The 26,439-nt window shown below is 38.0% G+C and overlaps 3 protein-coding genes across 8 annotated transcripts in view; all 3 read left to right on the plus strand.

Moving 5' to 3' along the window:
- LOC113112470 (glycogen phosphorylase, liver form-like) lies at window positions 1-9,582 on the plus strand. Its single transcript, XM_026278074.1, has 20 exons — window positions 1-290; window positions 778-879; window positions 951-1,029; window positions 1,152-1,255; window positions 3,099-3,233; window positions 3,315-3,426; window positions 3,851-3,933; window positions 4,170-4,307; window positions 4,484-4,576; window positions 5,627-5,773; window positions 5,995-6,158; window positions 6,241-6,355; window positions 6,448-6,549; window positions 6,668-6,815; window positions 7,002-7,060; window positions 8,240-8,381; window positions 8,466-8,673; window positions 8,785-8,919; window positions 8,993-9,059; window positions 9,231-9,582. The coding sequence occupies exons 1-20, from the start codon at window positions 48-50 to the stop codon at window positions 9,417-9,419; spliced, it is 2,565 nt and encodes an 854-aa protein (XP_026133859.1). The 5' UTR covers window positions 1-47; the 3' UTR covers window positions 9,420-9,582.
- Window positions 9,382-26,439, plus strand: part of LOC113112469 (ninein-like) — a 23,884-nt gene continuing 6,826 nt past the window's right edge. For 5 of the 6 annotated variants that reach the window (XM_026278067.1, XM_026278068.1, XM_026278069.1 and 2 more), the window contains exons 1-18: window positions 9,382-9,463; window positions 13,560-13,751; window positions 14,054-14,141; window positions 15,424-15,596; window positions 17,023-17,068; window positions 17,141-17,313; window positions 17,810-17,953; window positions 18,033-18,191; window positions 18,286-18,422; window positions 19,438-19,578; window positions 19,883-20,057; window positions 20,224-20,334; window positions 20,701-20,790; window positions 20,869-20,995; window positions 21,141-21,232; window positions 21,508-22,586; window positions 25,886-25,984; window positions 26,062-26,113. In XM_026278067.1, coding sequence (XP_026133852.1) covers window positions 9,446-9,463; window positions 13,560-13,751; window positions 14,054-14,141; window positions 15,424-15,596; window positions 17,023-17,068; window positions 17,141-17,313; window positions 17,810-17,953; window positions 18,033-18,191; window positions 18,286-18,422; window positions 19,438-19,578; window positions 19,883-20,057; window positions 20,224-20,334; window positions 20,701-20,790; window positions 20,869-20,995; window positions 21,141-21,232; window positions 21,508-22,586; window positions 25,886-25,984; window positions 26,062-26,113 — 3,096 coding nt within the window. In that variant the 5' untranslated portion in view covers window positions 9,382-9,445. Of the gene's footprint in view, window positions 9,464-10,311; window positions 10,540-13,559; window positions 13,752-14,053; window positions 14,142-15,423; window positions 15,597-17,022; window positions 17,069-17,140; window positions 17,314-17,809; window positions 17,954-18,032; window positions 18,192-18,285; window positions 18,423-19,437; window positions 19,579-19,882; window positions 20,058-20,223; window positions 20,335-20,700; window positions 20,791-20,868; window positions 20,996-21,140; window positions 21,233-21,507; window positions 22,587-25,885; window positions 25,985-26,061; window positions 26,114-26,439 lie in introns of those variants that run through there. The other variant, XM_026278072.1, reaches the window with a different exon arrangement.
- On the plus strand, window positions 23,091-25,862 carry LOC113112471 (ninein-like). The gene has a single exon (XM_026278075.1). The coding sequence runs from the start codon at window positions 23,398-23,400 to the stop codon at window positions 25,624-25,626; it is 2,229 nt and encodes a 742-aa protein (XP_026133860.1). The 5' UTR covers window positions 23,091-23,397; the 3' UTR covers window positions 25,627-25,862.

Raw genomic sequence — 26,439 nt, forward strand, 5'->3', positions numbered from 1 at the left:
TATGGGGCTCGTGACCACAGGCGCTCGGTGAACTGGTGATCTTCAGGATGGCGACTCCTTTAACGGACCAGGAGAAGCGCAAGCAGATCAGCATCAGAGGCATCGTCGGTGTGGAGAATGTGGCAGAGCTGAAGAAGGGCTTCAACCGGCACCTGCACTTCACGCTGGTCAAAGACAGAAACGTCGCGACGCCGCGGGATTATTATTTTGCGCTCGCGCACACGGTGCGCGATCACCTGGTGGGCCGCTGGATCCGAACACAGCAGTTCTACCATGAGGCCGACCCTAAGGTTAGTCCAATAAAAGGATTACAAGGTAAAAAAATATCAAATAAAAAGGAATAGCAGACATTTAGGCTAAAGTGGGCAAAAATTTAAAAAAAATCTTTGTCATTATTTTATCTTTGTTATCAAAAAATAAGAACAAAGATACACATTACAAATACACATGATATACAAATAAAACAAACAGTGTTTTATTTTTCATTCAGACTCGAAAAATAACTTTTTGACAGGCTTTTGGTGTACGTGCGCTGTTTCAACCATTATGTTTCAACGTGTAAAGTGTAAGAATAAGATTAAGGTGTTTTAATAGTTTTTTTTAGTTATGCACTGCTTATGTAAAAAAAACATAAGCATATTTTTCCTTTTTTTTTATTTTAGAAATAAAAAAAAAATTATTTGGCATAATTTGCACCCAGTGCATAATGCAAGAATGCTCTGTTAGATTTATTTATTTATTTATTCTCTGTGTTCTTTATATTTCTGTGTGCTTCAGCGTGTATATTACCTGTCACTGGAGTTCTACATGGGTAGGGCGCTCCAGAACACCATGATTAATCTGGGTCTGCAGAACGCCTGTGATGAGGCTATCTACCAGGTGAGAGAGGACTAGACACATGTCCATCCATCTGTGTCTGGCTTTCTGTAAATCTCTCTTTTTCCTTTTAGCTGGGGTTGGATATGGAGGATCTGGAAGAGATGGAAGAGGATGCCGGATTAGGCAACGGAGGGCTGGGAAGATTAGCAGGTCTCACTCTCTCTCTCTCTCTCTCTCTCTCACACACACACACACACACACACACACATTCTATACAAATAATATACCATAATATAAGTTAGCTATATTAACTGTGTGTTCACGATCCACAGCTTGTTTTCTTGACTCCATGGCTACTCTGGGTCTGGCTGCTTATGGATATGGGATTCGATATGAGTATGGAATCTTCAACCAGAAAATCAAAGATGGCTGGCAGGTGAATTAATTTACCAACCTTTCCTTAATTTATGCATTAAGTTCCTATATGCAAACTTCTGATGTCCTAATACAATTAACTATAGTAGTTCTGACCCGTATAGCAAAAATATATTTTTAGTTAAAAATATATAATTTTAAATATATTTCAGAGTACAAAATAATGTCCAAAATATTCCTATTTAAATAAATTTCTGTGGTTTTGGTTACTTGTTCTTTTTGTATATTTTTTATTTACTTTAATATTTTATGTTTAAAAATAATAATTGTGTGTATATAATATATATATATATATAAAATTTCCACAACATTTTGGGTACTCTGAAGTTTGCAATACTTGTAGGACAGTGTCTGCATAAAAATCTGTGTAGCCTATATGGGCCAGGAGTTCACTGCATTTGTGGTCACTGGCCTGGTGCATGTGAGCTTGTAACAGAGCTGATAATACTGGACCAATAGGGATCTTGTTCCAGCAGTAATAGGCTGATAAGAAACAGCAGCTCGATTTATTTGCAAAAGGATAGTGATAATGGTGTGTTTGTGCAGTGAAAATCCTAATAAAAAAAAAATAGACACATTTGAACTTTAACCTGCCCTAGATTTGAGTGCAGATCGACCAGGGGCGGACTGGGACCAAAAAGTGGCCCTGGACTTTCTGGCCCACATCAGCCCACCACATCATAATGCATCCGCCACTGTTTTGATGTCATTTAATAATTTTATATTTAAGTAAACAGTTTGGGGATTTTATCCAATAGGGCAACTGATTAAAAAAAAACTGTGTGCAGCAGCTGTTCATTTAGCAACTCATAGTGAGCGATACACGCTTATCACGACATTCTCATAGAACTCACACTTCGCTTTCAGATAACAGAATCATATGAATCATGCATAAATAGAAGTTTATAAACTCTAACGATAGCTTTATGTGCTTTACAGATGAACTTGAAGTCTTTATTCATTCGAGATGTTCAATAATAGATCATCTTTAATAGAAGTTCATGATCCGATTTGTGAACAGATGATTCTTCAGATGAGTCAATCTTTTAAAATAAAAATTTATTTTGTTGAACGAAACCAGTGTGGAAACCAGTGTTTGCTAGTCCGACGTCACGGGGCTATTGTGTTTTACAGTCGGGCTCCAACCCAGACAGCAAGCAGTTTCGGCCCAGAACATCTGGCCCGCGTGAAATCCATGCAGGCCAAATGTGGGCCAGATCTGGGCCGAAACTGCTTGCTGTCTGGAACAATATATCACCACCCTGCCTGACGGTCTATCTTTAATAGTGATGTAAAATTCCTAACTTGATTCGCGCTGTTCATTCGCTTGAATGGGTGAAACAGAGCGTTGTTGATCGTTTGCACTTGTTTAAATCTTGCCGATTCAAGCGTTTTAAACAATTCGCTTGCGTGCATTTGTTCAAAGCACGTGCTGAGAGCAGTGTTTCAGGCAACATGCATACGCAGAATTAATTCATCTTTCACGTATCGTAACTTTTGAATTAACACATACACACAAAATTATCTCAAAATAATTGTCTCTGCAAGTATTCTCATAAACACAGTCGGTTATGTTTTACGTGAATGTATACAGTGGCCTGCTGCTCAGAAAAATTAGCTGTACTGGATAAATCTGCCTCTCTCTCTCTGTAAATTAGATGATGTGAAAGGGGGCGTGTTTCAAGGTACGCAATGCAAGAAAAGAGCTGTAATATTATGATTTCTGTCAAATAAAAAAAAAAATATATATTTGTGAGAAAAGTCCCGGTGCTCCAGATGGCCAGTCCGCCCCTGAGATCGACACTGGTGTCCTCTTTCATCATCTCTGTATCACTGTGTATTAGGTTGAGGAGGCAGATGATTGGTTGAGGTATGGTAACCCCTGGGAGAAAGCCCGACCTGAGTTCATGCTGCCCGTGCATTTCTACGGCCGTGTGGAGGAAGATGATGGGAAGGAGCCGAAATGGGTCAATACACAGGTATCACTGCTATATGAATAAATACAAACTAACAAGATAGCAGTACCCTGGCCAGGTTTGTAATGCATGTTTGTGGTATAGGTGGTCCTGGCCATGCCATACGACACGCCAATCCCTGGATACATGAACAACACGGTGAACACTATGCGCTTGTGGTCTGCACGCGCACCCAAAGACTTTAATCTGCGAGACTGTGAGTCATTCACACAACAGAGCAGATTCCCAATCCATATTAACTGCAGACATTTATGTGTGATTACATATAAGTCAAACACCAGAAAATATATTTTTAACTAAAGTCAGCTTCAAAATTAAAATGTACACCATTCCTTGGTCTTATTGTGAACATTTCATATCTTTTTTCAGTTTAACCGGTATTTATCAATTCAAAATGGAATCTAATTAATGTTAACTATTAAATTGAACTCATTAAAATTACTATCAAATATTAAACAGTCAATTTAACCAATTTTTTACTATTTGAAGTGGAAATTACTATTAAATATCAAATTATATTAAATATCAAATTTGCACAATTTCTTCAGACACCTGAAATCAGTGCCACTGGAATTTATATGGAATAATTCATCAAGGGATGTTTTGTTTTCTCCTCACAGTTAATGTTGGTGATTACATTCAGGCAGTTTTGGACCGTAACTTAGCAGAAAACATTTCCCGCGTACTCTATCCAAATGACAATGTACGTTTTTTTCACCCTTTTTTCTGTGTGCTCAGGCACATTGAAGTTTAAATGGCTTTTCTGCATTTTAACTGGATAAATCTGCATCTGTTATTGTGTATAGAAAATTAGGTTCCAATTATCCAGCGTAAATATATCAGAAGGTTAATCTCACACCTGAGATTGTAGCCCAAACACACTCTCTATTATGCAGTTTTGTAGTTTGACACTGACACTGGAATTTGTGGGGGTTGTAGTTCTTTGAAGGAAAGGAGCTGCGGTTGAAGCAGGAATATTTTGTGGTGGCAGCGACTTTACAAGATGTGATTCGGCGCTTTAAGACTTCAAAGAGGAACTGCTCTGAACCGTTGTCATTCGACAGCTTTCCTGATAAGGTCTGTTTTTGCTATAAACTTTACACTAAACATCTCACTCGTCCTGAAACAATCATTCCACACTGTAATTCTGCAGGTACTTACCATCCATGCTAGTTACTACATTAGTACTTTGTGTTATATAATGAACTTTTAAGTAATGTACTTGTGTGATTCTGCATGTGTGTGTGTGTCAGGTTGCCATCCAGTTGAATGATACTCATCCTGCTATGGCCATCCCTGAGCTGATGAGGATATTTGTGGACATTGAGAATCTAGACTGGGACACAGTAAGATTTATGAATAATTCATGATTCTCTAATCTTAATACCGGTAATCCTATAAAAGACACACTTTTACTGCAACAATAGAATAATAATGATTCAACATTCATATCATACATTTTAAAGGAGCTATGTGGAGGTTTTTACTTAAAAAAATATTTTAGATAGAGTTTTCATTTGTAAATGTATGAGCCAACTATGATGTAAAAAAAAGAATGACACCTTGACTGTCCACCACGGTTTTTGAGGAAAATTCACAAAATGTGACGTCATGCGCGTTCTCATCTACTTGGGCTTACAACCGTATGGCACTCCAGCCATTATAGTAAGCAGCGGCAATAGTGTTTTCAAATGGACTCTGCTAATGGAAAGAAGCGACCAGCCTCCAGCACAATTCAGACACCCACGGACACTCCTTGAAGTAAAAAAAAAAAAAAAGAGAGAGCATGCTCCTCTGCGCACTGAGAACGAGCATGAGACTGACTGCAGTTCCTCTAACGGCCACTGGTGTCAGTAACGGTTAGAAATTTCAGAACCTACGGAATGCTCCTTTAAATGTTTAGTATTGTTACTTTGTTGATGGAGGAAATAAGAAAACAAAAAATTATATAAAATGTATAAATGAAAAGTATGAAATCATACTTATGCAATTGAAGTACTTTAAGATAATTAATATTAGCTTGTATTAGCCTTTATATTTAAGTTTTCAGTGGTAATTTTATGTTAATAATTTTAAGTATGTTTTAATATTAATGGAATTTTAGTTTAAGTAATTTGTTATATGCGTTTGTCATTTTTATTTGTTTTTTATTTCTATCTACAGTGGCTTTTGATTCATTTTTAATTTAAGTTTTAGTTTTATTACATTTAGTTTGTCTTATTTCCTATTTTCTGATCTTATTATTTTATACTAGCTTTATTTTAATTCTCAAAAACTATTTGTACTCGTCTTAGTTGTAGTTAACAAAAATACTGGTCAGTGATACAGTCATCTTATGTTGATTTTGTCAAAGCAACATGATTACTCAAAAAGAGTTGTTCTTTGTGAGTGTCTAGGCCTGGAATATCACTAAACGAACGTTTGCATACACAAACCACACGGTTCTGCCTGAAGCTCTGGAGCGCTGGCCGATCGAACTGATGGAGAAACTTTTACCCCGACACCTGCAAATCATATACAAGATCAACCAAATACACTTGGATGTAAGTACACTTACAGGAAACTGCATTTACTTAATGGTTTATTAGCCATCATCCAGTTGAAGACGGCTATATGTTCCAAATAAAGGATTTGTCACTTTAAGTAAACTTTTAACTTGGACACATTTGTCTTCAAAGTGTAGCTAAGTAACACTTAAGTTTAGAACAGAAACCAAATTAATGTTTTTGTATGTATATGTGTGTCTGTGCGTGTGTCTTTGTAGCATGTAGCATCTCTGTTTCCAGATGATTTGGATCGAATCCGCAGGATGTCTCTGATTGAGGAGGAAGGGGGGAGGAGAGTAAACATGGCTCATCTCTGCATAGTGGGCTCACACAAAGTCAACGGAGTTGCAGAGATTCACTCTGACATCATCAAAAGAGACGTGTAGGCTTCTTTTTCTTGCTCTCTCACGTACATACAATCTTACAATGGTTTTTGAAACTGACTTTACATTTTGATCCTTTAGATTCCGAGACTTCAGCGAGCTTGAACCGGACAAATTTCAGAATAAAACAAACGGCATCACACCACGACGTTGGCTGCTTCTCTGCAACCCAGGACTCGCTGACCTGATCGCAGAGGTCCAACACACACACTGTTTTCCTTTATTTTTATAACATATTTTTTCAGTTTCCCAATAAAATGTTCATATGTTTGATTTGTGTGCGTCTAGGCTATCGGTGAAGAGTATGTGAAAGATCTAAATCAGCTGCAGAAGCTGAATGATCTGGTTGACTACGACACTTTCATCCGAGATGTAGCCAAAGTCAAACAGGTTAGAAATCACACAATCCTCTCATGTCAGAAAATTTGTAGGTCTTATTAATCTACAGTAGAAGATTATGCCTTTGTTTTTTCTTCCTCTTATTTTTGCCATATTTATTTGTGTGTAGGATAACAAGCTGAAGTTTGCCCAGTATTTAGAGAAGGTGTACAAGGTGGACATAAATCCTGCATCCATGTTTGATGTCCATGTGAAAAGAATCCATGAATACAAACGACAGCTGCTCAACTGCCTCCACGTCATCACCATGTACAACCGTATGTTCAGAAACGCAAACACAGACTCACACACATTAGTTTAGCTGTGTCATTTTACTTAATGTTTTAGACACTCCTTAAACTGAACAATGCACATTTTGTCATTATTGACTTATCTTTAGCTGACTATCTTCTGTTCAACACAAAATAAGACACTGAAGAATCTTTCCACTGTTTCACACACAGGCATCAAAAAGAGCCCCATTAAACCGTTTGTACCACGGACTGTGATTATCGGTGGAAAGGTAAAACAACCTTATCTGAACACACTCACCTGCGCTGATTTATACATGTTCAAAAGGTTTAGGGTTAGTAAAATGATTTAATGTTTTTAAAGGGGGGGTGAAATGCTATTTCATGCATACTGAGTTTTTTACACTGTTAAAGAGTTGGATTCCCATGCTAAACATGGACAAAGTTTCAAAAATTAAGTTGTACGTTTGAAGGAGTATTTCTGTTCCAAAAATACTACTTCCGGTTTGTCACAAGTTTCGGAAAGTTTTTTTCGAGTATGGCTCTGTGTGACGTTAGATGGAGCGGAATTTCCTTATATGGGTCCTAAGGCACTTCTGCCGGAAGAGCGCGCGCTCCCGTATAGTGTTTTTCCGGGAAAAATCGATACAGACTATCTTTCTCTTATGAATATAATAAAACTAAAGACTTTTTGGAGTTATGAAGGATGCTGTACTACTCTATAGGTACTCAAGATTAACAGGATAATGAGTTAAACGAGCATTTCACCCCCCCTTTTAAAGGAAGTCTCTTATGCTCACCAAGGCTGCATTTTTTTTAAAACAACATTGCTGTACAGACAGTAATATTGTGAAATATTATCACAATTTCTATTTTAATATATTTTAAAATGTAATTTATTGTTGTGATGACAAAGCTGAATTTTTAGCATCATTACTCCAGTCTTCAGTGTCACATGATCCATTATCTTATGCTGGTTTGGTGCTTAAAGGGATAGTTCAACCAAAAGTGAAAATGTGATATTTGTCTGCTTACCCCCAGGGCATCCAAGATGTAGGTGAGTTTGTTTCTTCAGTAGAACACAAACCAAGATTTTTAGCTCAAACCATTGCAGTCTATTGGTCTGATACATACAATAAAACTGAATCCACTTACATTGTAAGACTGATAGAATTCAACGATTTGAGCTAAAAATCTTGGTTTGTGTTCTACTGAAGAAACAACGTCACCTTTTAGATGCCCTTGGGGTAAGCAGCCAAACATCAACTTTTCACTTTTGGGTGAACTATCCCTTTAAGAAGCATTTCTCATTAATATCAGTGTTGTGCTGCTTAATATATTTGTGGAAACTGTTATAAAAAAAAATTCAGGATTCTTTTTATTTTTACTACTGTTACTAACCTCAACATTTGAATAAGAGTGTATGATTTACTGCATATATGTTTTTGCAGGCTGCTCCTGGATATCACATGGCAAAGATGATCATTAAGTTGATCACCTCTGTCGCTGATGTTGTGAATAACGATCCTGTGATCGGCCGTAAACTGAAGGTCATTTACCTGGAGAACTACAGAGTGTCACTGGCAGAGAAAGGTAACATACACCCTCACAGCTAACTTCAGTATGAGATGAGTGTATTGATGAATACATGTTTGAGTATGTGTGTTTTATGTGCAGTGATTCCAGCTACAGACCTGTCAGAGCAGATCTCCACTGCAGGTACAGAGGCTTCAGGGACCGGAAACATGAAGTTCATGCTGAATGGGGCGCTGACCATCGGCACAATGGATGGTGCTAATGTGGAGATGGCAGAAGAAGCCGGAGAAGAAAACCTCTTCATCTTTGGCATGAGGGTGGAAGATGTAGCAAAGATGGATAAAGAAGGGTAGGGAAAGAGACGAAGAGATTATATGCATGGAAATAAATGCTGAGTAAATGTCATGCTATCTTTGAAGACATTAACAATTCCTTTGTGTGTGTGTGTGTGTGTGTGCAGCTATGATGCATTACAATATTATGAGAGTCTTCCGGAGCTGAAACAAGCAATAAATCAGATTAAAAGTGGCTATTTCTCACCGAGACAGCCTGAGATGTTCAGTGACATCATCAACATGCTGTTCCATCATGATCGGTAAAACACTCAAGCTTTCTTTCTCAAGTTCTTACACTACAACTCCCTCACGCTCTCTAAATCTGTCCTCCAGGTTTAAAGTTTTCGCAGACTACGAGTCTTACGTGAAGTGTCAAGAGAGAGTCAGCGCTTTGTATAAGGTGAACATTATCACACAACCACTGAAAATTTACTGTACTGTGAGACTTAAGAATGTTACGGTTCTTTTCTATATAGCACTAGTTCAAAGTGATGGCTGTCAAGCTCCAAAAATATACAAAGAGAGCCTACAAGTGCAATTAAAATAGTCCATATTTCTCTGTGTTGGACAGGATCAGAGAGAGTGGACTCGGGTGGTAATTAAGAACATTGCGGCATCTGGAAAGTTCTCTAGTGACCGCACCATTAAAGAGTACGCCACTGAGATCTGGGGAGTGGAGCCCACTGACCTGAAGATTCCTCCACCCAGCGAACCCCGTGAAGCTCTGGAGGAAACCGCCCGTGCCCTGCGCAAAAACTGAACACGTCAGCACAGTGTCATGGGATCATGAGAAGACTTGTTACAGTAATTAATATAATTACTTATATTATTAATTTTACATTTGTCAATTGTTCATGCATGACTTTCTAAAGGAGTGCCATGTACTTGCAAAAAGCTCAAATAAATCTAATATTTTAATTTAACAGTTGAGTCAGTTTATTCATATAGTCTTTAGTAAATATTTAGATTTGATGGAAAATGCATTAGAAAAAAATGTAAATGACTAATAGTGAATAAAGAGTGGATGAGAGGCAGAGGACAAAAGGATCAACAAGAGGTCAACATACAGTACAGACATTCTGCACTTATATAGTACAAAAGAAAATTAAATTTCAAATTTTCCAAAACAAGGGCTTGCAACACCAAAATTGTGGGTTGTATTCCATTGAAACATAATGCTGAACAAATCACCCAGATTAGACTTAGCATCCACAAAGTAAATAAATGTAACATACACAATCGTTCAATGTTTTATATTTGGGGAACAAAAATATATTATATATATTTTTTTCTTTAAACAAGTGTTTTATATATATATATATATATATATATATATATATATATATATATATATATATATATATATATATAATAGTTTTTTTTTTTTTTTTGTAAATTGCATTTTTTTTCTATACTGTTACTATTAACAGTAAATGTTACTGTTTTACTTAATTTTTTTTTATAAAGTAAAAGCACCGTAAGTTGTATTATTAATCTGCAGTGCTTTGGTAATGCTATAAATCAATCTAATAAATCGTCGCTGTACTGAATTGGAGCAAGAGTAAAAAAGAAAAGCCATAAGTTGAACAGGTGTGTAGTTTTATCGGTGCCCTGCCGGGGTCGATGTTGCGCGCTGTGTTTCTGCTCGTCTCCTCCTCTTCCTCCTGCACGGCCTTTCAAAATCTCAATGACCGCCCCATTATAACAGACAATGTTGCACACTGACCCTAGCACTTAGCGGAGAGGCACCACATTCACAGCTTCAGCTCCAGCATCAGATCCAAACACACACAGATCGGGTCAGTTTGTGCGCGAGCTCCGGATCAAACTAATGGACTTATAGCCGAGTAACGGAGAGAGAGAGCGCGCGCATCTGTGAGGTATGTTCTGATGGGTTTAACTTTGACTTTATCGCACATAAATCACAGTAATCTAACTCATAATAAATTCATGCATTCTTCGGCACTGACCTATAATATTATGTGGCCTGCATATAGTTGGAGTCTGTTTCGTGATTTGGCGATTCATTTGTGACTGGCAGCAGTATTGAAGTTCAGAACTTTCTTTCATTTAACAGTGAAGGATTGTTTATTATTTTCTTTAATCACTTAACATGTGAGATAAATGAAGTGAAAAGGAAGTGTCATTGATCTTAGCATGAGTGTGTATTTTGCGTGTTTAATGTTGTGTTTGTGTATTTAATGTTGTTGTGTGTGTATGTTGCTAAGAGTCTCTGTCACGGACTGATGACCTCGATCATCTGAGATTGCAGAACTGTAGCCATGTGATGAGGGAAGCAGTTTGGGTTTTCTACCGGTTGTGGCACTGTTTTTTATAATGACTCAATGTTTAAAAGCCATGCAAAATGAAGTGGAAACCGAATTAGGCACTAAAGTGAAGGAATGAGTCTGCAATTTATTCAAACCATCTGTTCATTTAAATGTCTCTGATGATCTGTGTGTGTGTGTGTGTGTGTGTGTGTGTGTGTGTGTGTGTGTGTGTGTGTGTGTGTGTGTCTGTCATTGTCCTCCTTTGTGTCTGTGTCTCCCTGCTGGACACTTGTGTGATGCGGAAATCAAAAAAGATGTTTATTTTATTTTTTTTGGATTGCTGAAATGCTGATGATTCTTTAAGTTTATTATGAGTGAATTATTATAGAGAGATTTCTCTGATTTCTCTTTTTCTATTCTAGCCCTATGTTTTTAACCTGTTGCTATCAGATGCTATAACAGAGCTTCAATGGGTGCCACTCGCTCATAACCAACAAATTAGACTTTATACATGTATATGATTTTTATGTAGTGAAATTATTTTGGGGAAAAATATTTAAATATATTCCAGCAGTATGTTTGTAGTATTGTGATTACTTGTGCATTACATTTTTACAGTTAGTCATAGAAAACATGCTTGTGATTTCCAGATATCATACTTTGCATTTATGTATGTGGCATAAAAATTAGTACAATTTAAAAAATAATTTAATAATATATAAAAAAAATATATATTATTTTTAAATAATTAGTTTAATTTGATTCAGTTATGCTTAGTCTGAAATAATTTCTTAAAGTGGAATTTTGAGCCAATCTCAAAAATAATTATGAATAAAATTTAAATTAATGGCAAAAAATGTAATATGGTTATCCCAAATGAATGGAAAAGACAAATAATTAAATAGGATAAAAGGTGTGGTTACCCTGGTAACAGCTACTTTTGTATTAAAATTGATATTATATATTACAGTCATATTTGTTTAGATTGTGATTTAATAGTATTTGACATAAATGATGTTTCTGTACATTTTATATGGTTAGGGAAAAAAAACTCCTCTGAGAATCAGTTCCACGTTGCCTCATCCATATATCTGAGCGACTCTGAATCTGTTCTTCCTGAATAGAGGGACACCTGGCCACTCTCAGACGTCCTTGTAATGGGCCGGTCATGATGTCATTGACAAGGAGCAGATGGATGCCAAACTCCTCCCCTTTTTTGTGTTTGTGTGTGTGCACCAACCACTGAAGAATAATAAATGATTGCACAGACTTCTATGCTTGTAAGGCTTTCAGAGGGGTCAGGGCTCCTTGGGACAAAAGACACCTGCGGCCTGCAGAGTGTGTGTGTGTGTGTGTGTGTGTGTGTGTGTGTGTGTGTGTGTGTGTGTGTGTGTTTGTGTTCATCTCAGATGTTATGACTTGTGTGTCCTGACGTTGGCCTCCCTCATCTGTGCTCCGCTCTGCATTTAGCCCACAGATCTCTTCTCTTCCTGATCGGAGGGATTGTGTGTGTCAGAAATAGTGCTCTAGGTCTGTATGGGCTCTCCATTTTTGTGGCTCAAGCTTCAATGTTCCATCTTGAATCTTATTTACTCTGGATAGCTATGAGCCCGAAGTTCAGGGAAATGTTTAAAGGCTTAAAGTCATGGAAACTGAGCCATACAGTATATCATATTTATTTGATTATATATTGCTGTTTGTTAGTGTTTGCATTGCCGTTGAGTAAAACAAGCCTAACCATGTCTGTCCATGGGCACTTTTATTGGAGATATTTGTGCATTAACAAGTATTAGGAATGTCTCTTATAAACTGATATACTGATAACTATGATGCTATGGCTGACAATTGATAAACAACGGATTATTAAAATTACCTAAATAAATGGCACAAAGACAAATTTTCAGCTTCAGCATTATAATGTTTAGTATGAACAAAAGTATAAATTGATATTCTTTTTTTTTTTTTAAAGACATTTGACTGTTCAATTAGGTGTCTTTTTAAAAATCTATTGTTAAATTTTGTTAAATATTGACAAATGTTGTCAAAGTATAAAAAATAATTCCTATTTATTATACAATTTTATCTATTAAAATAAAATATAATAAATTTTAAACCAGGGAAATGAGGATGCACAATTACATATTGTGGCATATATTGAAAAAAATATATATATATATTGCCCAATAACGTGTATGGTACAGATATTTTGTGCACCCCTAATAAGCATAATTCTGTATACTTATTGATTTTAAAAAAATTGGTACCTGACATAAAAATGGAAATAAACCCAGATATATAAAGATTTCTATATACTCCTTATCCAACTGAAAAGGTCATAGAAATCCGTTAGTTAAGTGTGGGAACATTGTACTGATGTTATAAAAGCTGTAGTCTTTAAATGGCTGACAATACAGCCTCCGTGGTAAAAGTGGCTGACCGGTGGGAGTGTGTCAAGCACTTGATCTTTTTTTTTTGTTGTTTTTTTTTTTTGCTGTTTGCTCTTGTCCATTTTTTGTCTCTCACTCTGGTTATCTATGCATCTTTTTGCATCCTTGTGTTTTGAACAAGATGTTGGAGTTAAGCTAGACACCAGTGGATGGGGTTTTGTAATGCTGTCTGTGTCTCTTTAGGAAAGGCTGATGGATGGAGCGAGGGACCAGTATGAGGAACGATTGAAAGAGGTGTTTGAGAGTTTTGATGGCAGTGGATTGGGCTCTCTGAGTCCTGAAGAACTGACCGATCTCTGCCGGGCCCTTCAGCTGGAGGAGAACACACTGAACACACTCTTACACACACTGCTGGAGGACCAGATCCATGCACGGGTCAGAAATAATATAGATACACATGTGTTATTTAGATTGGATTTCTTTTATAGTGGCATTTTCTATTTTGGTTTTATTTTATTTTAATGTAATTTTTTGTGTATTTGGGTGTGTTAAATTTAATGATGAGACATTAAATGCTGTTAATGGTTAAGAGAGTGTGGTTTACATTTCAGAAAATAACATTTGTTCAAAACCCAAACCAAAGAACTTTTTAGAGCATTAAAAACACAAGACTGCATAGGCTTGAATAGCATTGGTGAAAAGAGGAGTGATTATCTGCTACTGTTCTGATTTTTCAGGTTGATTTTGAACAGTTTAAGGATGCTCTGATCCTTGTGTTATCAAGCACAAACACAAGCGATCCAGAAGAATGTCTTGAACGACCAGGTAACATCCTTATAATATCTCGGCTGGTTGCCAAAAGGTTGCAATTTTAGACCATATAATGAACGGAGATCATTAAACTTAATGGATCATCTTAGATTATTGGCATTATGTAAGCTTGGAACTGGAACCAATATTGTGTAAAAAGAGTGGGTTAAATCCTCATTTTTATGAATGTCTCATTAAGTTAAAAAATATAATCGAAAAAAAAAAAACAGATATTGGTGTTACCATTGAGGCACCCTTTTTAATACAATATCTATACATGCTGTGATGTTATTTAAAAGTTACCAAACCTTTAGAAATAAATATGCATTTATTAATTCTATATATCAATTTAAATCTATTTATGACTAATATATAAAAATATATATGATATATATCAGTCATACATATATCAGATCATTCATACATTAGTCAAATCATGCAGACCGAATAGTGAACAGCTGTAAACAAATACATCTATTTAACAAAAATGTCTATTTATTATAATTGACATTGAACACACAGTTTTTAATACAGGTTATGATCGAACGGTTCTGCTCAGCATTTAGAAATCATGATGTTATCGAGAATGTATTACAAACCAGAGAGCCTGAGCTCAGAGAGTGAAGAGAGGATGTAAGGTTCAATCTGGATTTAAGAGGATTATTCTGAGAACAGTGAGAGTGTAAATGCAGACTATTCTGTCTTAAAACAAGCTCTTCTCTAATTATGACATCTCACAGTTAATGATGGTAGCCAGGACATTGCTATGTGGTTGCTGCAGTGTTCTAAATGCTTGCCTCATTATCACAGATTTTGTTCCTAAAAATGTCCTCCGCTCTTATCAAAATGTGCCACAGGCTTGATTGTTAATTATATACCATGAATGATTTTGTAATGAAATCTGCAGAGTTTATGATATAGTTTGTTTACACTCTGTGGTGCCCATATCCACTACTGTTCAAACATTTGATGTGAAAATATATACTTTATAGTAATAAGGATGCATTCAATTGAACAAAAGTGACAGTAAATATATTCATAATGTTACAAAAGATTTCTATTTCAAATAAATGCTGTTCTTTTTAACTTATAGCATATCCTGAAAAAGGTATCATGGTTTTCACAAATCTATTAAGCAGCACAACTGCTTTAAACATTGATGATAATAAGTCAAATCAGCATATTCAAATAATTACATTTTAAAATGATTTACAATTTTAAAAAAATAATTACAGTATCTTTATTTATAAAGTTGTCTGACCTGATATATAAAATTGTCCTATCATCTCTCTCCTAGATTCCCCAGAAGTCCAGCCGCGATTTGTAAAGGGCAGTAAGCGCTATGGCCGACGCTCTGCTCCAGAGTTCATTCATACACAGACTGATTCACACACACTGGCTGAAGATGAGGAGCAGAAGGATGAAGATGCTCAAGAGAGCGATGACAGGACTGTACCCAGGAAACGTGAGGTAACAAACACACACAAACATGAAAAACAGTGAAGCTTAAAAGTTGAGCCACATTCTTCTCGTTTGGAATCAAGCATATCTGAATACACAGATAAAGCTGAAGGTTAAAGTTGCTATTTTCCTTCAGAAACAATCTCAATTATTCAGCCGCAACTAGCTCCAAAACGAATAGTCTGGGTCTGTGTTTTGGGGCTAGTTGTGGTGTGACTGTGTGTGTGTGTGTGTGTCTGTCTGTCTTTGCCCTCTGCTCTGACAGCAGTTTAGTTTGAGTTAATGAGATTTCAGACTCTCAGAATATACATCCACTTTAATGCAAACTATCAGGCAATGACGTTTCATGCTGAAAAGAATTTGATCAAAATTCATGCTGGCTTGTGTTTGTGAGCTTTTGTGTGTGACTCTGGCCACACTTCCCAGCAGGTGCACATTAATACACACTGATCTGCTGCGCAGAGCTCTCTCTGAGTCCGAAGTGTGAACAATCCTCCAGTTCTATAACAGCAGATGTGTGGGGTGTGTGATGTTTTTTCGGGGGAGGGGGGCTTTCTATTGACTAACAATGACCCTTCCCCACCCCCTGGATTCCATTGCACGTATTCTCCATCTGCTCCCTACACCCCCAGAAATTCACTCTGTCCATATTTGAACACACGCACACCATGATCTTGACCAAACTATTGAAAAGTAGTTGATTGAGTGGCTTTTTTTTCACAACCTTTGGCTAGTTTTGGATTCAATGATGTAGGTTTATGGCAGATTTATTATTTTAGTATATTTATTTTACTTTTTATTTTGGTTAATAAACATTTTTAAACATTATGTGTTTTTTTACATTTTTATATGTGTGTTTGTGTGTGTGTGTGTGTGTGTGTGTGTGTAAATGTAAAAAACACAAATTTATTGTGTGTGTATTTCAGTAAAAACAATTTTTAGTGTTTTTGAAAAATAGTTTATGCTTAACAAGGCTGCATTTATTTGATCAACAGTATAGCAAAACAGTAATACTATGAAATGTTATTCACTAATTCATTTTATATAATTTTTTTCTCTTTTAAGATATTTTAAAATGTAGTTCATCCATCTTTAGTCCAGTCTTCAGTGTCAATGATCCTTCAGAAATCATTCTAATATGCTGATACAAAATCAAAAAACATCTCGAATTATCATCGATATTTTAAAATATTTAATTACATTCATATTTTAATATGTAAATAGCTTAATATTTTTCTGTATGGGGTGCTACTTTTTTTCAAGATTCTTTGAATAGAACAGCATTTATTTGAAAATAGAAATCATTTTTAAAGTTATGAATGTTGTTATTGTCGCTTTTCATCAATTTAAAGCATTCATTTCTTAAAAAAAAAAAAAGAAAATTAATAAATCTTACTGACCCCAAACCGACCCCATTTTATTTTTTTCTTTCTAGCGCTGGAATGCTGACATAAGCATTTCTGAAGAGTTTGAAGCAGAAGGTTAGTTTAAATACTTAAAAAAATAATCTTTTTACTCCCTTTTGCAAGACATTTATACTGGATTGTGTGCAGGTCAGCTCCACCTCTGGAACCCAGATGAACCCAGCACACCACGTGGCAATGCAGTGCCACTCTGTGACCTGGAGGAGCGTCTGCATAACGCTTGCCATCAGCTCTCTCTGCCCATAAACGGCACGGCCACACTGCAACAGCTACACACACTCTGCCAGCACATAGGCATTGAGGTATTTTCCATTATCACAACCTGAGGGGCATTAAGTGGTTAAAGTGATCGTTCACCCAAAAATAAAAACTGTTGTTTACCCTCATGTCGTTCGAAAGCCATATGACCTTGGTTAATCTTCAAACACAAATTAAGATATTTTTAATGAAACCTGAGAGGTTTCTGTACCTCAGCTGAAAATCTAGTGTTTAGCATGTGTGATGCACTGAATGTATGTGTCGATCATTGTTTAGATCTAAATAAAAGCCTAAATCAAATCTGTTCATCATTTAAAATGGTTATATCTCTTCACAAGACCTGGATTAATCAGCTTGATTCATAAGGAATCATATTACAATCCCCTTATGATCTTTTTGGTTCCATTTTAAAAATCTTTGTTTCAAAGATTAACCAAATTCATATGGGTCTGGGCCAACAGGGTGAGTAAATGAAAATAGAAAATTACTTTTTGGGTGTACAATCCCTTCCCGTACCATATTGTGTTTGAATGTTCCCAGGTGGGCGAGGATCAGTTGCAGTGTGCTGATGAAAACGCAATGGATGTACAGGAGTTCATCTCATACATAATAAATCACAGCAAACCACCAACACCGTCAGCATCTACACCCTACAGACAATTAAAGAGACTCCATTCCACTCAGGTAGTACACAAAAATAGACTGTACACAAACCATGCCTAAATATAAGTTTTAAACCTCTCTTCTCCATCTGTCTTTCAAGTTTGATGAGTCGGGCCGTAGGATCTCATGTGCTTTGAGCAGTACAATCAGTCTGCGGGTGTTTTCAGATTTAGATGATGGATCGGGACACGCTCCTGTGGAATCTCTGCTTTACAGGTGGATGGAAGAGGGAGTGGACAAAAGCTCAGAGATCTTACAGGTAACATATATAGACATTGTGCGTCTTCAAAATTCTGCATTTAAACTGAGATATTTGTAACAAGTTTTATATATGTGTGTGTGTCTGTCTGTAGGCTCTGGATTTTAATGTGGAAGGTAAAGTGAATCTGTCAGAGCTGACCGTTGCTTTAGAGAATGAGCTGCTGTGCACTAAGAACTCCATCCACCAGGCGGCGCTAGTGAGCTTTAAGGCGGAAATCAGACATCTGCTGTGAGTCCATGCATCTGAACTCTAGCTCATTCCAACTCTCACAGCTCACTCAAGCACGGGCCAGATCTACAATTAAAACTGCTCCAGCGTACCACTGCATGATTCATATTTATAATTTGTATGATCATCCAAATAATAATTAAGTTAAACTAATATACTAATATTCGCACCAGTTCATCATTCTCATTCACTCTAGAGTGCTTAAGCTGTCTACTCTGCATCACTCTAGATCAGTTTGTTATTCACACTTAGATCAGTGGTTCTCAACCAAGAGGCTGGGGCCCACTAAGTTGGCTTAGTACAATTCCAAGGGGGTAGCAATATGGCACAAAATGATTTAAAATAAGACAAAATATGTTTTAGAATAAGTTTATAAAGCTAAAAACATGATGAAAACTGACATATTTCATATTTTAATTTGTTACCTTGACTCAGTTTTTATTTAAGAGTCAGGATTCTAAAAGTTTTGGAATACTTGGATAAAATGAATAAGAGGCTAAAATGTTAGAAATTTAATTAAATATTCAATAGTCATGGTAATTAATATAATGAATTTATATTTGTTATAGCTATGTCAAGCTCTAAAATGTTTTGTCTGGTAGGGGGCTTTGCAAATATAGTTTTGGAACATGGAGGGGGTTTTGGAGGTTGAGTATGTTGAGAACCACTGTTCCACGTCATCATTCGTACTCACTGAAGATCATTCCTGCCCTTTCTTTTCTAGCACTCAAAGTTGTGTTGGCTTATTATTCATACTTGAGATATTCTAATTTAATATAAGGACTTCATTTCAGATCACCCTAACTTGCTATTATGACACAGACTAGGATGCTAAAACCTAGTGTTTTCTCTTATTCTGAATCACATCTTGTTATTCTGCTTCAATCCAGGTCATTATTCAGACTCACTCCAGATTGTTTTTACACACTTGTGTTCTTTATTCGGATTTATTCAAGATCATTTTACAACCATCAGAACTCCAGTTTGCTTCTAATGTCCTACTTCTTTGTGACAGTGAGTGTGTTGACCTGGAAAGGCGTGAGAAGGAAAGGATTCGCTTTGATCTGGAAAAAGCAGAGAAACTGAAATCTCAGCTGGCGTCTGAAGTCGACGACCACCATGCTGCCATTGAGCGAAATAACGAGCTCAACCTCCGGTAACTTCACCTTCAATCAGCATTTTTATTCATTTTATGCGTAATCCCCTGTTACCCTGTTCATGAACGAACCCATATTACTTTATACCTCAGAAAGCAGAAAGCTCTTATAAGATTTCAAATTTTCCAGTCCCATCTCTTTTCTGCATATTATCTGTGATGAGATGTTTTCACAGCTGTATCGATGTAGAAATGGCTGCTTAAACACAGAAGGCTGTTCTGTGGACATTGTTGGGTGATGCATGTGGGTGTATTCATATGTCAAATGCATGTGTGTTTATGTCCATGCATGCCATTTAAACAGGAAGTTGGAGCAGCAATATAAAGACAGTATGACCACACTGAGGGCAGAGTTTAGTAAAGAGGTGGAGCTTGTGCATCAGCAGGCCAATCAGCAGCGAGATGAGCTTGAACAGGAAATTGGCAAGATGAGAGATGATGAAACCTTCCTACGAGAGCGTCTATCTCTCACCATTAAAGTAATCCACATTTTGCATTGAGTTTTTATTTACATTTTTTTTTTTAACACCATCAGTTGCCTGCTACATGTTCACATCATATTCCTGGCAACCTGTTATTTTAATTTTGATTTGAATTGCAAAATGTATTGTATTTGCTTGTCTTTATTAACATTGTACTGTGTAGGAAAATGGTCGTCTGGAGTCAGAGCTTATTGAGACCACAGAGAAACTGGTGGAGGCAGAAAACCAGTTGAACAAAGTGCAAAAAAATCTGGATGGGGTTTTGAAAGAGAAGGTACTGGAATTAGCATGGACACAGAAATCAGTTCTGACAGGAGAAACCTGCATATGTCAATAGTAACATCACCAAACTTTCCCACATCACTTCCTCAAGCCCGCTAACATCATTACAGACAGACATCTGTTTATTTACCAGGTTTCATACTGTTTTCATAAATCAGGGTATATAAGGTAGCCTATTTTGTGATTTATTTTTTTCTGGACTGGAAAAGTCAAGTAAATTGATTAAAACATAAAAATCTGTAGACCTTTTATACATTTTTATGAATAAACATTGTTCTAGTTATGCCAAGTTTTTATTTATTTTTGAAAATCCTTTTCCAGTAAATCATGAACAATAGGAAAATGCTTTTGTGTTTAGTTTGGTGATTTGGATCCAGACAGTGCAGAGTTTTACCAGCAGGAGGAGCGTCTGAGACAGCTGCGCAGGAGCTACGAGGAGCAGTGCAGGGTCTGGAACCTCTCTTTCCTTTTGTTTCAGTCTATTGTCTCCCACTCAAATTCACATATATCTGTATGGATGTTGTAGGAGTTGCAGGATCGTATAGATGAGCTGGAAGCTCAGCTGGAGGAATATCAGACTTCTGGCCTCACACCCTCAACACGTCCCGGACTGAGCCTGTCTGATGAACTGGCCAGCAAGAGTCCAGACCCAGGTAACCTACATGACTGCTCATACTGAATACTCATAGATAACACTAAATGCTTACAGTTGGAGTCCATCTTCTGTCACATGAACTCCGCTGTGCTGGTGTGTGTGTGTGTGTGTGTGTGTGTGTGTGTGTGTGCGCGCATTTGTAGGTTCTCAGGAGCAGCAGCCATTAAACATGAGTCTAGAGACCGAGATGTTACTGGAGCAGCACCAACGAGAGATAGAAAACATCAGGGCAATGGTACAACACACATAAACTAAAACTAAAAAAAAAAAAAAGATAGCAGTATATTGTTTTTGTGAGTTGAATGAAACCAAAGAAGGGGTTAGTGTATTTGCATTCAGATCAGTTTGAAAGTATAGTTCACCCAAAAATGAAAATGTTCATTTTTGGTGAACTGTACCTTTAAGGATTTTCATTTTTAGGTGAACTGTACTTTAAACATTAAATTATATGCCAGATTGTTCAAAGAATAAAAGTTGACTCTTACTGTTGCTCTCTGACCCCCTCTATAGGTTTATGAAGAAAAACGCAGCGCAGAGGAGGAGAGGAGACATCTCTACCTGCAGCACCAACAGGAGGTGCAGGTTTTGAGAGAAGAGCTGGCAAGAGAACAAGAGAGCGTGAACCGATTGGAGCAGGACATTTCTGCCCTCAAAACTCTCCACCAACAGGAGCTTCACTCTCTCACGCAGGAGGCGCAGGACGCTAGAAGCCATGCAGAGCAGCTGGAAGCAAAGGTGAATGTTTTGGAGGAAAAACAGTCTGCCTATGAGGAGCGGATCAGAGTGCAAGCTGAGGAGGTGAATCTGATGGAATTAAAGCACCAGGAGGTGCTGGAGGCCAATCTGCAGGAGCAGAGAGAAAGACTGCAAGAAGAGAAGGAAAAGGTAGAGAAGAGGCTCAAGGAGCAGTGGAAAGAAGAGCAAAAGAGCCATGAGGAGGTGCTAAGTGCTCCGCTTGAGGAGATGCAGCATAAAACAGAACAGGAGTGTGTTGAGCTGGAAAAGAGGCTCAGGGAGGAGTGGGAGTGGGAGAGGCAGGATTTAGAGGAGAACAGTAAGGAGGCATTGCAAGCTTTGCTGGAGGAGAGAGAGCGGATGCTCAAGGAGGAATGGGAGCGGGAGAGGCGGGAGCTAGAGGAGACCAGTAAGGAGGCACTGAAGGCCTTGCTTGAGGAGAGGTTGGAGAGGGAGAGGAGCCTCAGGAAACAATGGGATGAGGAGCGGGATTCGTTAGAGAACAAACATCACACTTTGCTCCTACAGCGTTTGGAGGAGGAGAGGGAACACCTTCGCTCACAGCAGGAGGAGACCGAGAGCATAATAATGGAGCATTGGGGGAGAGAGCGGGCTCAGCTGGAGAAACAGCATGAGGGGGCACTTCAAGCCTGTTTGGAGCAGGAGAGAGAGAGACTGCAAGGAGAGAGAGAGGAGCAGGAGAGGAGGTGGCAGCAGGTGCTGAACGAGGCGCAGAGTCAGATGGAGGTGGCGCACAGGGAGGCCATGCAGGAGCTGAGTGCCAAACACAGGGAGGAGAGAGAAAGACTCAGCAGCCTTTTGGAGAAACTACGCTCCGATATTGCTGAACAGAGGTAAGACACACTAGTTTGAATTACTAACTTTAAACCTTTGGCATTTTTATAAGTGAATTAAGACATTTTCTTTTAAGGTAGGTGCAAATTTAAATTGTATCTAGAATTCTTGAACCAAGATAAATGACCTGTATAAGAATAGAAGAGTTGTTTTCAGAGAATGGATCTTTGTGTATATTAAGAAAATTTAACTCTACTGTAGTGGTTCTAATTTTATTTATTCATTTATTTTTAATAATACAAACATTTAAAAGTATCGTATAGATTTTAATCTTCAGTATATTTTATTGTGTTTTACCCATTTAATGCCATGGTAGCCATGGTGTTAAATTACAAACAAATATTTTACTGCACTGGCAATTTTATATTGTAGATTTATATGGTATAAGCACGTTTTTTTTTTTTTTACTGAAATAAAACCAAGTATACTTGAATATTTTTTTTACTTGGGGGGGGGGGGGGGGGGATCATTTAAAAAAACTTTTTTTAATCTGGCCCACGAGATCCACTTTCCTGCAGAGTTTAGCTCTAACCCCAGTCAACCTCATCTGATCATGCTAATCAGTGTTTCCAGGATCATTAGGAAATCACAGGCAGGGAAGTTTGATCAGGGTTGTAGCTCTCTGCAGTGCATTGGCCCTCCAGGACAAGATTTGAAGAATCCTGATTTAAAGGCAGCAAAGTCATGCTTCTTACTTGTCATTTTAAAATATACAGAAACCCCTATCAGCTATTCTTGTCTCCACTCTGCAATATGGTTGGTGCATATTTCTATAAGGTAATGTTATAAGTTATTGATGTTGATTTGGCCATGTACAGGAGAGAGCTGGAGAAACAATTCTCTCAGCGAATTGAAGAGGTGGAAATCCGTTTCTGTGGTGACCAAGAGGCAATGTCTGAGCGTTTTCAGGTGGATTTACATAAACTCGAGCAACATTATCAAAATGAGATTGCAGCACTTACCCAAAAGCATGCTGCAGATCGTGCCCACTTGGAGGAGTCGTCAGTGGCAGCCACCAAGGAAGCAGAGCAACAGTGGAATCTGTTGAGGGAGGTGCTGGAGCTAGAGAGGGAGGAGTTTAAAAAAGAGCGCCAAAGCCTTGAACTCTCACACATGCAAAATATTAAAGCTCTGACAGACAAGAACCTACAGCTTCAGGCCGAGCTGGAGGCTTTCGTCAGTGTTGCTCAATCCAAAGAAATTGAGCTGAGCCTTCAACTCAATGAGCTGCACAAGCATGTGCAGGATAGGATGGAGGCCAAAGACCTGCTGTTGGCACAAGCAGAGCACAAGTCCAATGAGCTAGAAGAGATGTTGAAGCAAGCGGTGGATGACTTTATCCAGGAGCGAGCAGAGCTGCAAAGGAGTTTGTCTGCTTTGGAGAGTAAACGAAGGGAAGTAATTTTATTGTCTGAAAATGTGGAGCTTGAATGCAGAATACAAGAGGATGGAGAGCTTCTCTGTGAGGAATTAAAGGACAACAGAGCGGCTCTGCTTACAGAGAGAGATGCATTGGCATTGAGAGTGGTGCAGTTGGAGGAAACTTTGTTGCATTTGACAGGAGCCACTGGAGAACATTCTACAGAACCTTTTGGCAAACCTTGCGTAGAGTCCACTGTAGAAATTTCTGTAGAACCCAACGAAGATGACAGTGAAGAAACTGGCAAAAAATCCACAGTACACCGCTTTGATGAACTCAGTCCAAAAAGTCATGAAGTCAGTCCAAAGCATGTCATATGTGGGGAGTCTTCTTTAAACAGAGCAGATGAAGAGGAGTATCTGCTTGAAGGTACTGACCAAGAACTTGGAAATCCACAGCTACTCCGAAGTCAACAGGTCGGAGTTAAAAATTTTATAACTTTGAACTGTTGTGCTGATGTTAAATTAGACATAGCTTACATAGAATCTAACAACAGTGGAACAGAAACCCCTGATTGTCCCAAAGTAGAGAATGAAAAGACTAATGAGAATCTCAGTAATCTTGGAGTGGATGGTTTTGAAGATCCAGAACTGAGAGAAGAGCAGAATGATAAGAGCAACGGCACAGAGACTCAAAGAGATGACACTCTGAAGATGACTGAGGTTTTGAATTGCACAGAAACAAAAGTTAATTTCTTTGCACAATCTAAAGCTTCGTATAACCAGGAGAGCTTGCAACACCATGAATCTCCAAGCAAACATGACACCCAGGCTGAATACAATGGCAAACCAGTTGAACCTGAGATGGAAGAAAGTCAAGAGGACAGTATTCGTATTACAATTATTAAAAATGAAATCATGGCTTTTGTAAAGCAGGTTTATACCCTAAAATTTGACACAGAGCAGGACAAAGTGGTTGATCTGAGTGATGTGTGCATGCAGGAGATCCTTGACCTTCAAGAAACAGTAATGCAGCCCAGCAAAGCTATAGAATGCAATAGTTCTCAGTTGCAGAGCCCTAAATGGCAGGATCTGGAGAAAGAGAATATCACAACTCAAGTACCAAAGCACTTTAAGCAAATCAAAGATGTGCAACTTGCTGAGATAAAGATCTGTTTTGAGGAAAGCATCCGAGAGAATTTGAAGCTTGTAGAGCACAACAAAAATCTGGAGAGAAGAGTCAAGAGTCTGGAGGACAAGATGCACATAGTCCAGGATCTCCACAAACAGCTGACATCTGTGCTAGAAGAGACTGCACAAGTTCGAATGGAGAATTCCAAACCGAAGGTACTTATCCAGGAACTTGATATTCAGGATAAGGTGCAGCAGTGGGACTCTGACTCTTCAGATACTTCAAACAACTCATTCCACAACTCCCAGCTGAAGCAGAAGATTGCTGTGGTGACAGAGCTTGAATTCTTCTGCTTGGAGTTTGAGAAACAGAACTCAGAACTATGCCGAGCGCTTGCTGATCTGCAGGGCAAATCTCTTAGGATCTATGAACAAATACAAGAGCAGAGGTACCATGTGTCCTTGTCTCCTGTGTCCTGCTTCAGTAGATCAGTATCCCAGCTCTTGGTCCCTTCTGCTCCGTCACTTCTGCGTGAGTGCCTGTCGTAAACCCAACCTCTTTGGAGAGATAGAGTCCCATCCACCATCATCACTCCCTCCCACACACTTGTTACTTTCTGGTGGAGATTTACTCAAGTTTTGTGACATACCTGTTTTGACCCAACCCTTGTCTAAACTCTTAAAAATGTTCAGTGCACTGTGGAGCATGTTGTAAGTTTAACAGACTAAGGGGCTGTTTACACCAAGCCTTAATGCAAGTATGCAGTTTTGTACCACCAAGTAGATTTACAGTGCACTCTGTGTTTAGGAGTGAAGTTTGTCGACTGGCTAAAGAGAACATCATTCTGAGGCACAAGATCTCCACAGTAAGAGAGGAGGACTTGAGAGAGAACCAGGATGACCTGCGGTAAGATAGGCACACTGAGAGTTCTTAACTGTTCTATATAAGAGCGGGTAAATGATGTGACAAATGTCTTTGGCCAGATTACATCACATCAAGCAAGGGAAGAGATCAGTACAAGCTCTTAGGAGACAGGTAAGGTTTATTTCCATTACCCAGATAGTTAAACTTTCTTCGATGGAGTTACTCTCAGAATTAGGATTCCTTTTACACCTAGGCTACATCCACATGAAGCCAAAACTTTCCCTATCCGATCTTTATTTTTTTTTCTCCTTTTGTCAAGAAATATCTTCGTCCACATGAAACCACGAAACCGACACAAAGCGATGTAGTAAATATGCCAGACTAGCATTCTGTCACAGAGGTGTACTAAAAATGGAGACTTTGACTATGCGCATAAATCTTGTGCATGTTATACAAATGAACATGGAATAATACATTTATTAATCTGTTAATGTTAG

This window comes from Carassius auratus, chromosome 13 (genome assembly GCF_003368295.1).
Source record: "Carassius auratus strain Wakin chromosome 13, ASM336829v1, whole genome shotgun sequence".
NCBI classification, from domain to species: domain Eukaryota; kingdom Metazoa; phylum Chordata; class Actinopteri; order Cypriniformes; family Cyprinidae; genus Carassius; species Carassius auratus.

Bases quoted from the DNA above. Each gene is read 5' to 3' on its own strand.
- LOC113112471 (XM_026278075.1), top strand. From the start codon at position 23,398: ATGTACAGGAGAGAGCTGGAGAAACAATTCTCTCAGCGAATTGAAGAG.
- LOC113112470 (XM_026278074.1), top strand. From the start codon at position 48: ATGGCGACTCCTTTAACGGACCAGGAGAAGCGCAAGCAGATCAGCATC. The intron at 1,256-3,098 runs GTGAATTAATTT...ACTGTGTATTAG, and splicing joins AAATCAAAGATGGCTGGCAG to GTTGAGGAGGCAGATGATTG. The intron at 3,934-4,169 runs GTACGTTTTTTT...TGGGGGTTGTAG, and splicing joins TACTCTATCCAAATGACAAT to TTCTTTGAAGGAAAGGAGCT.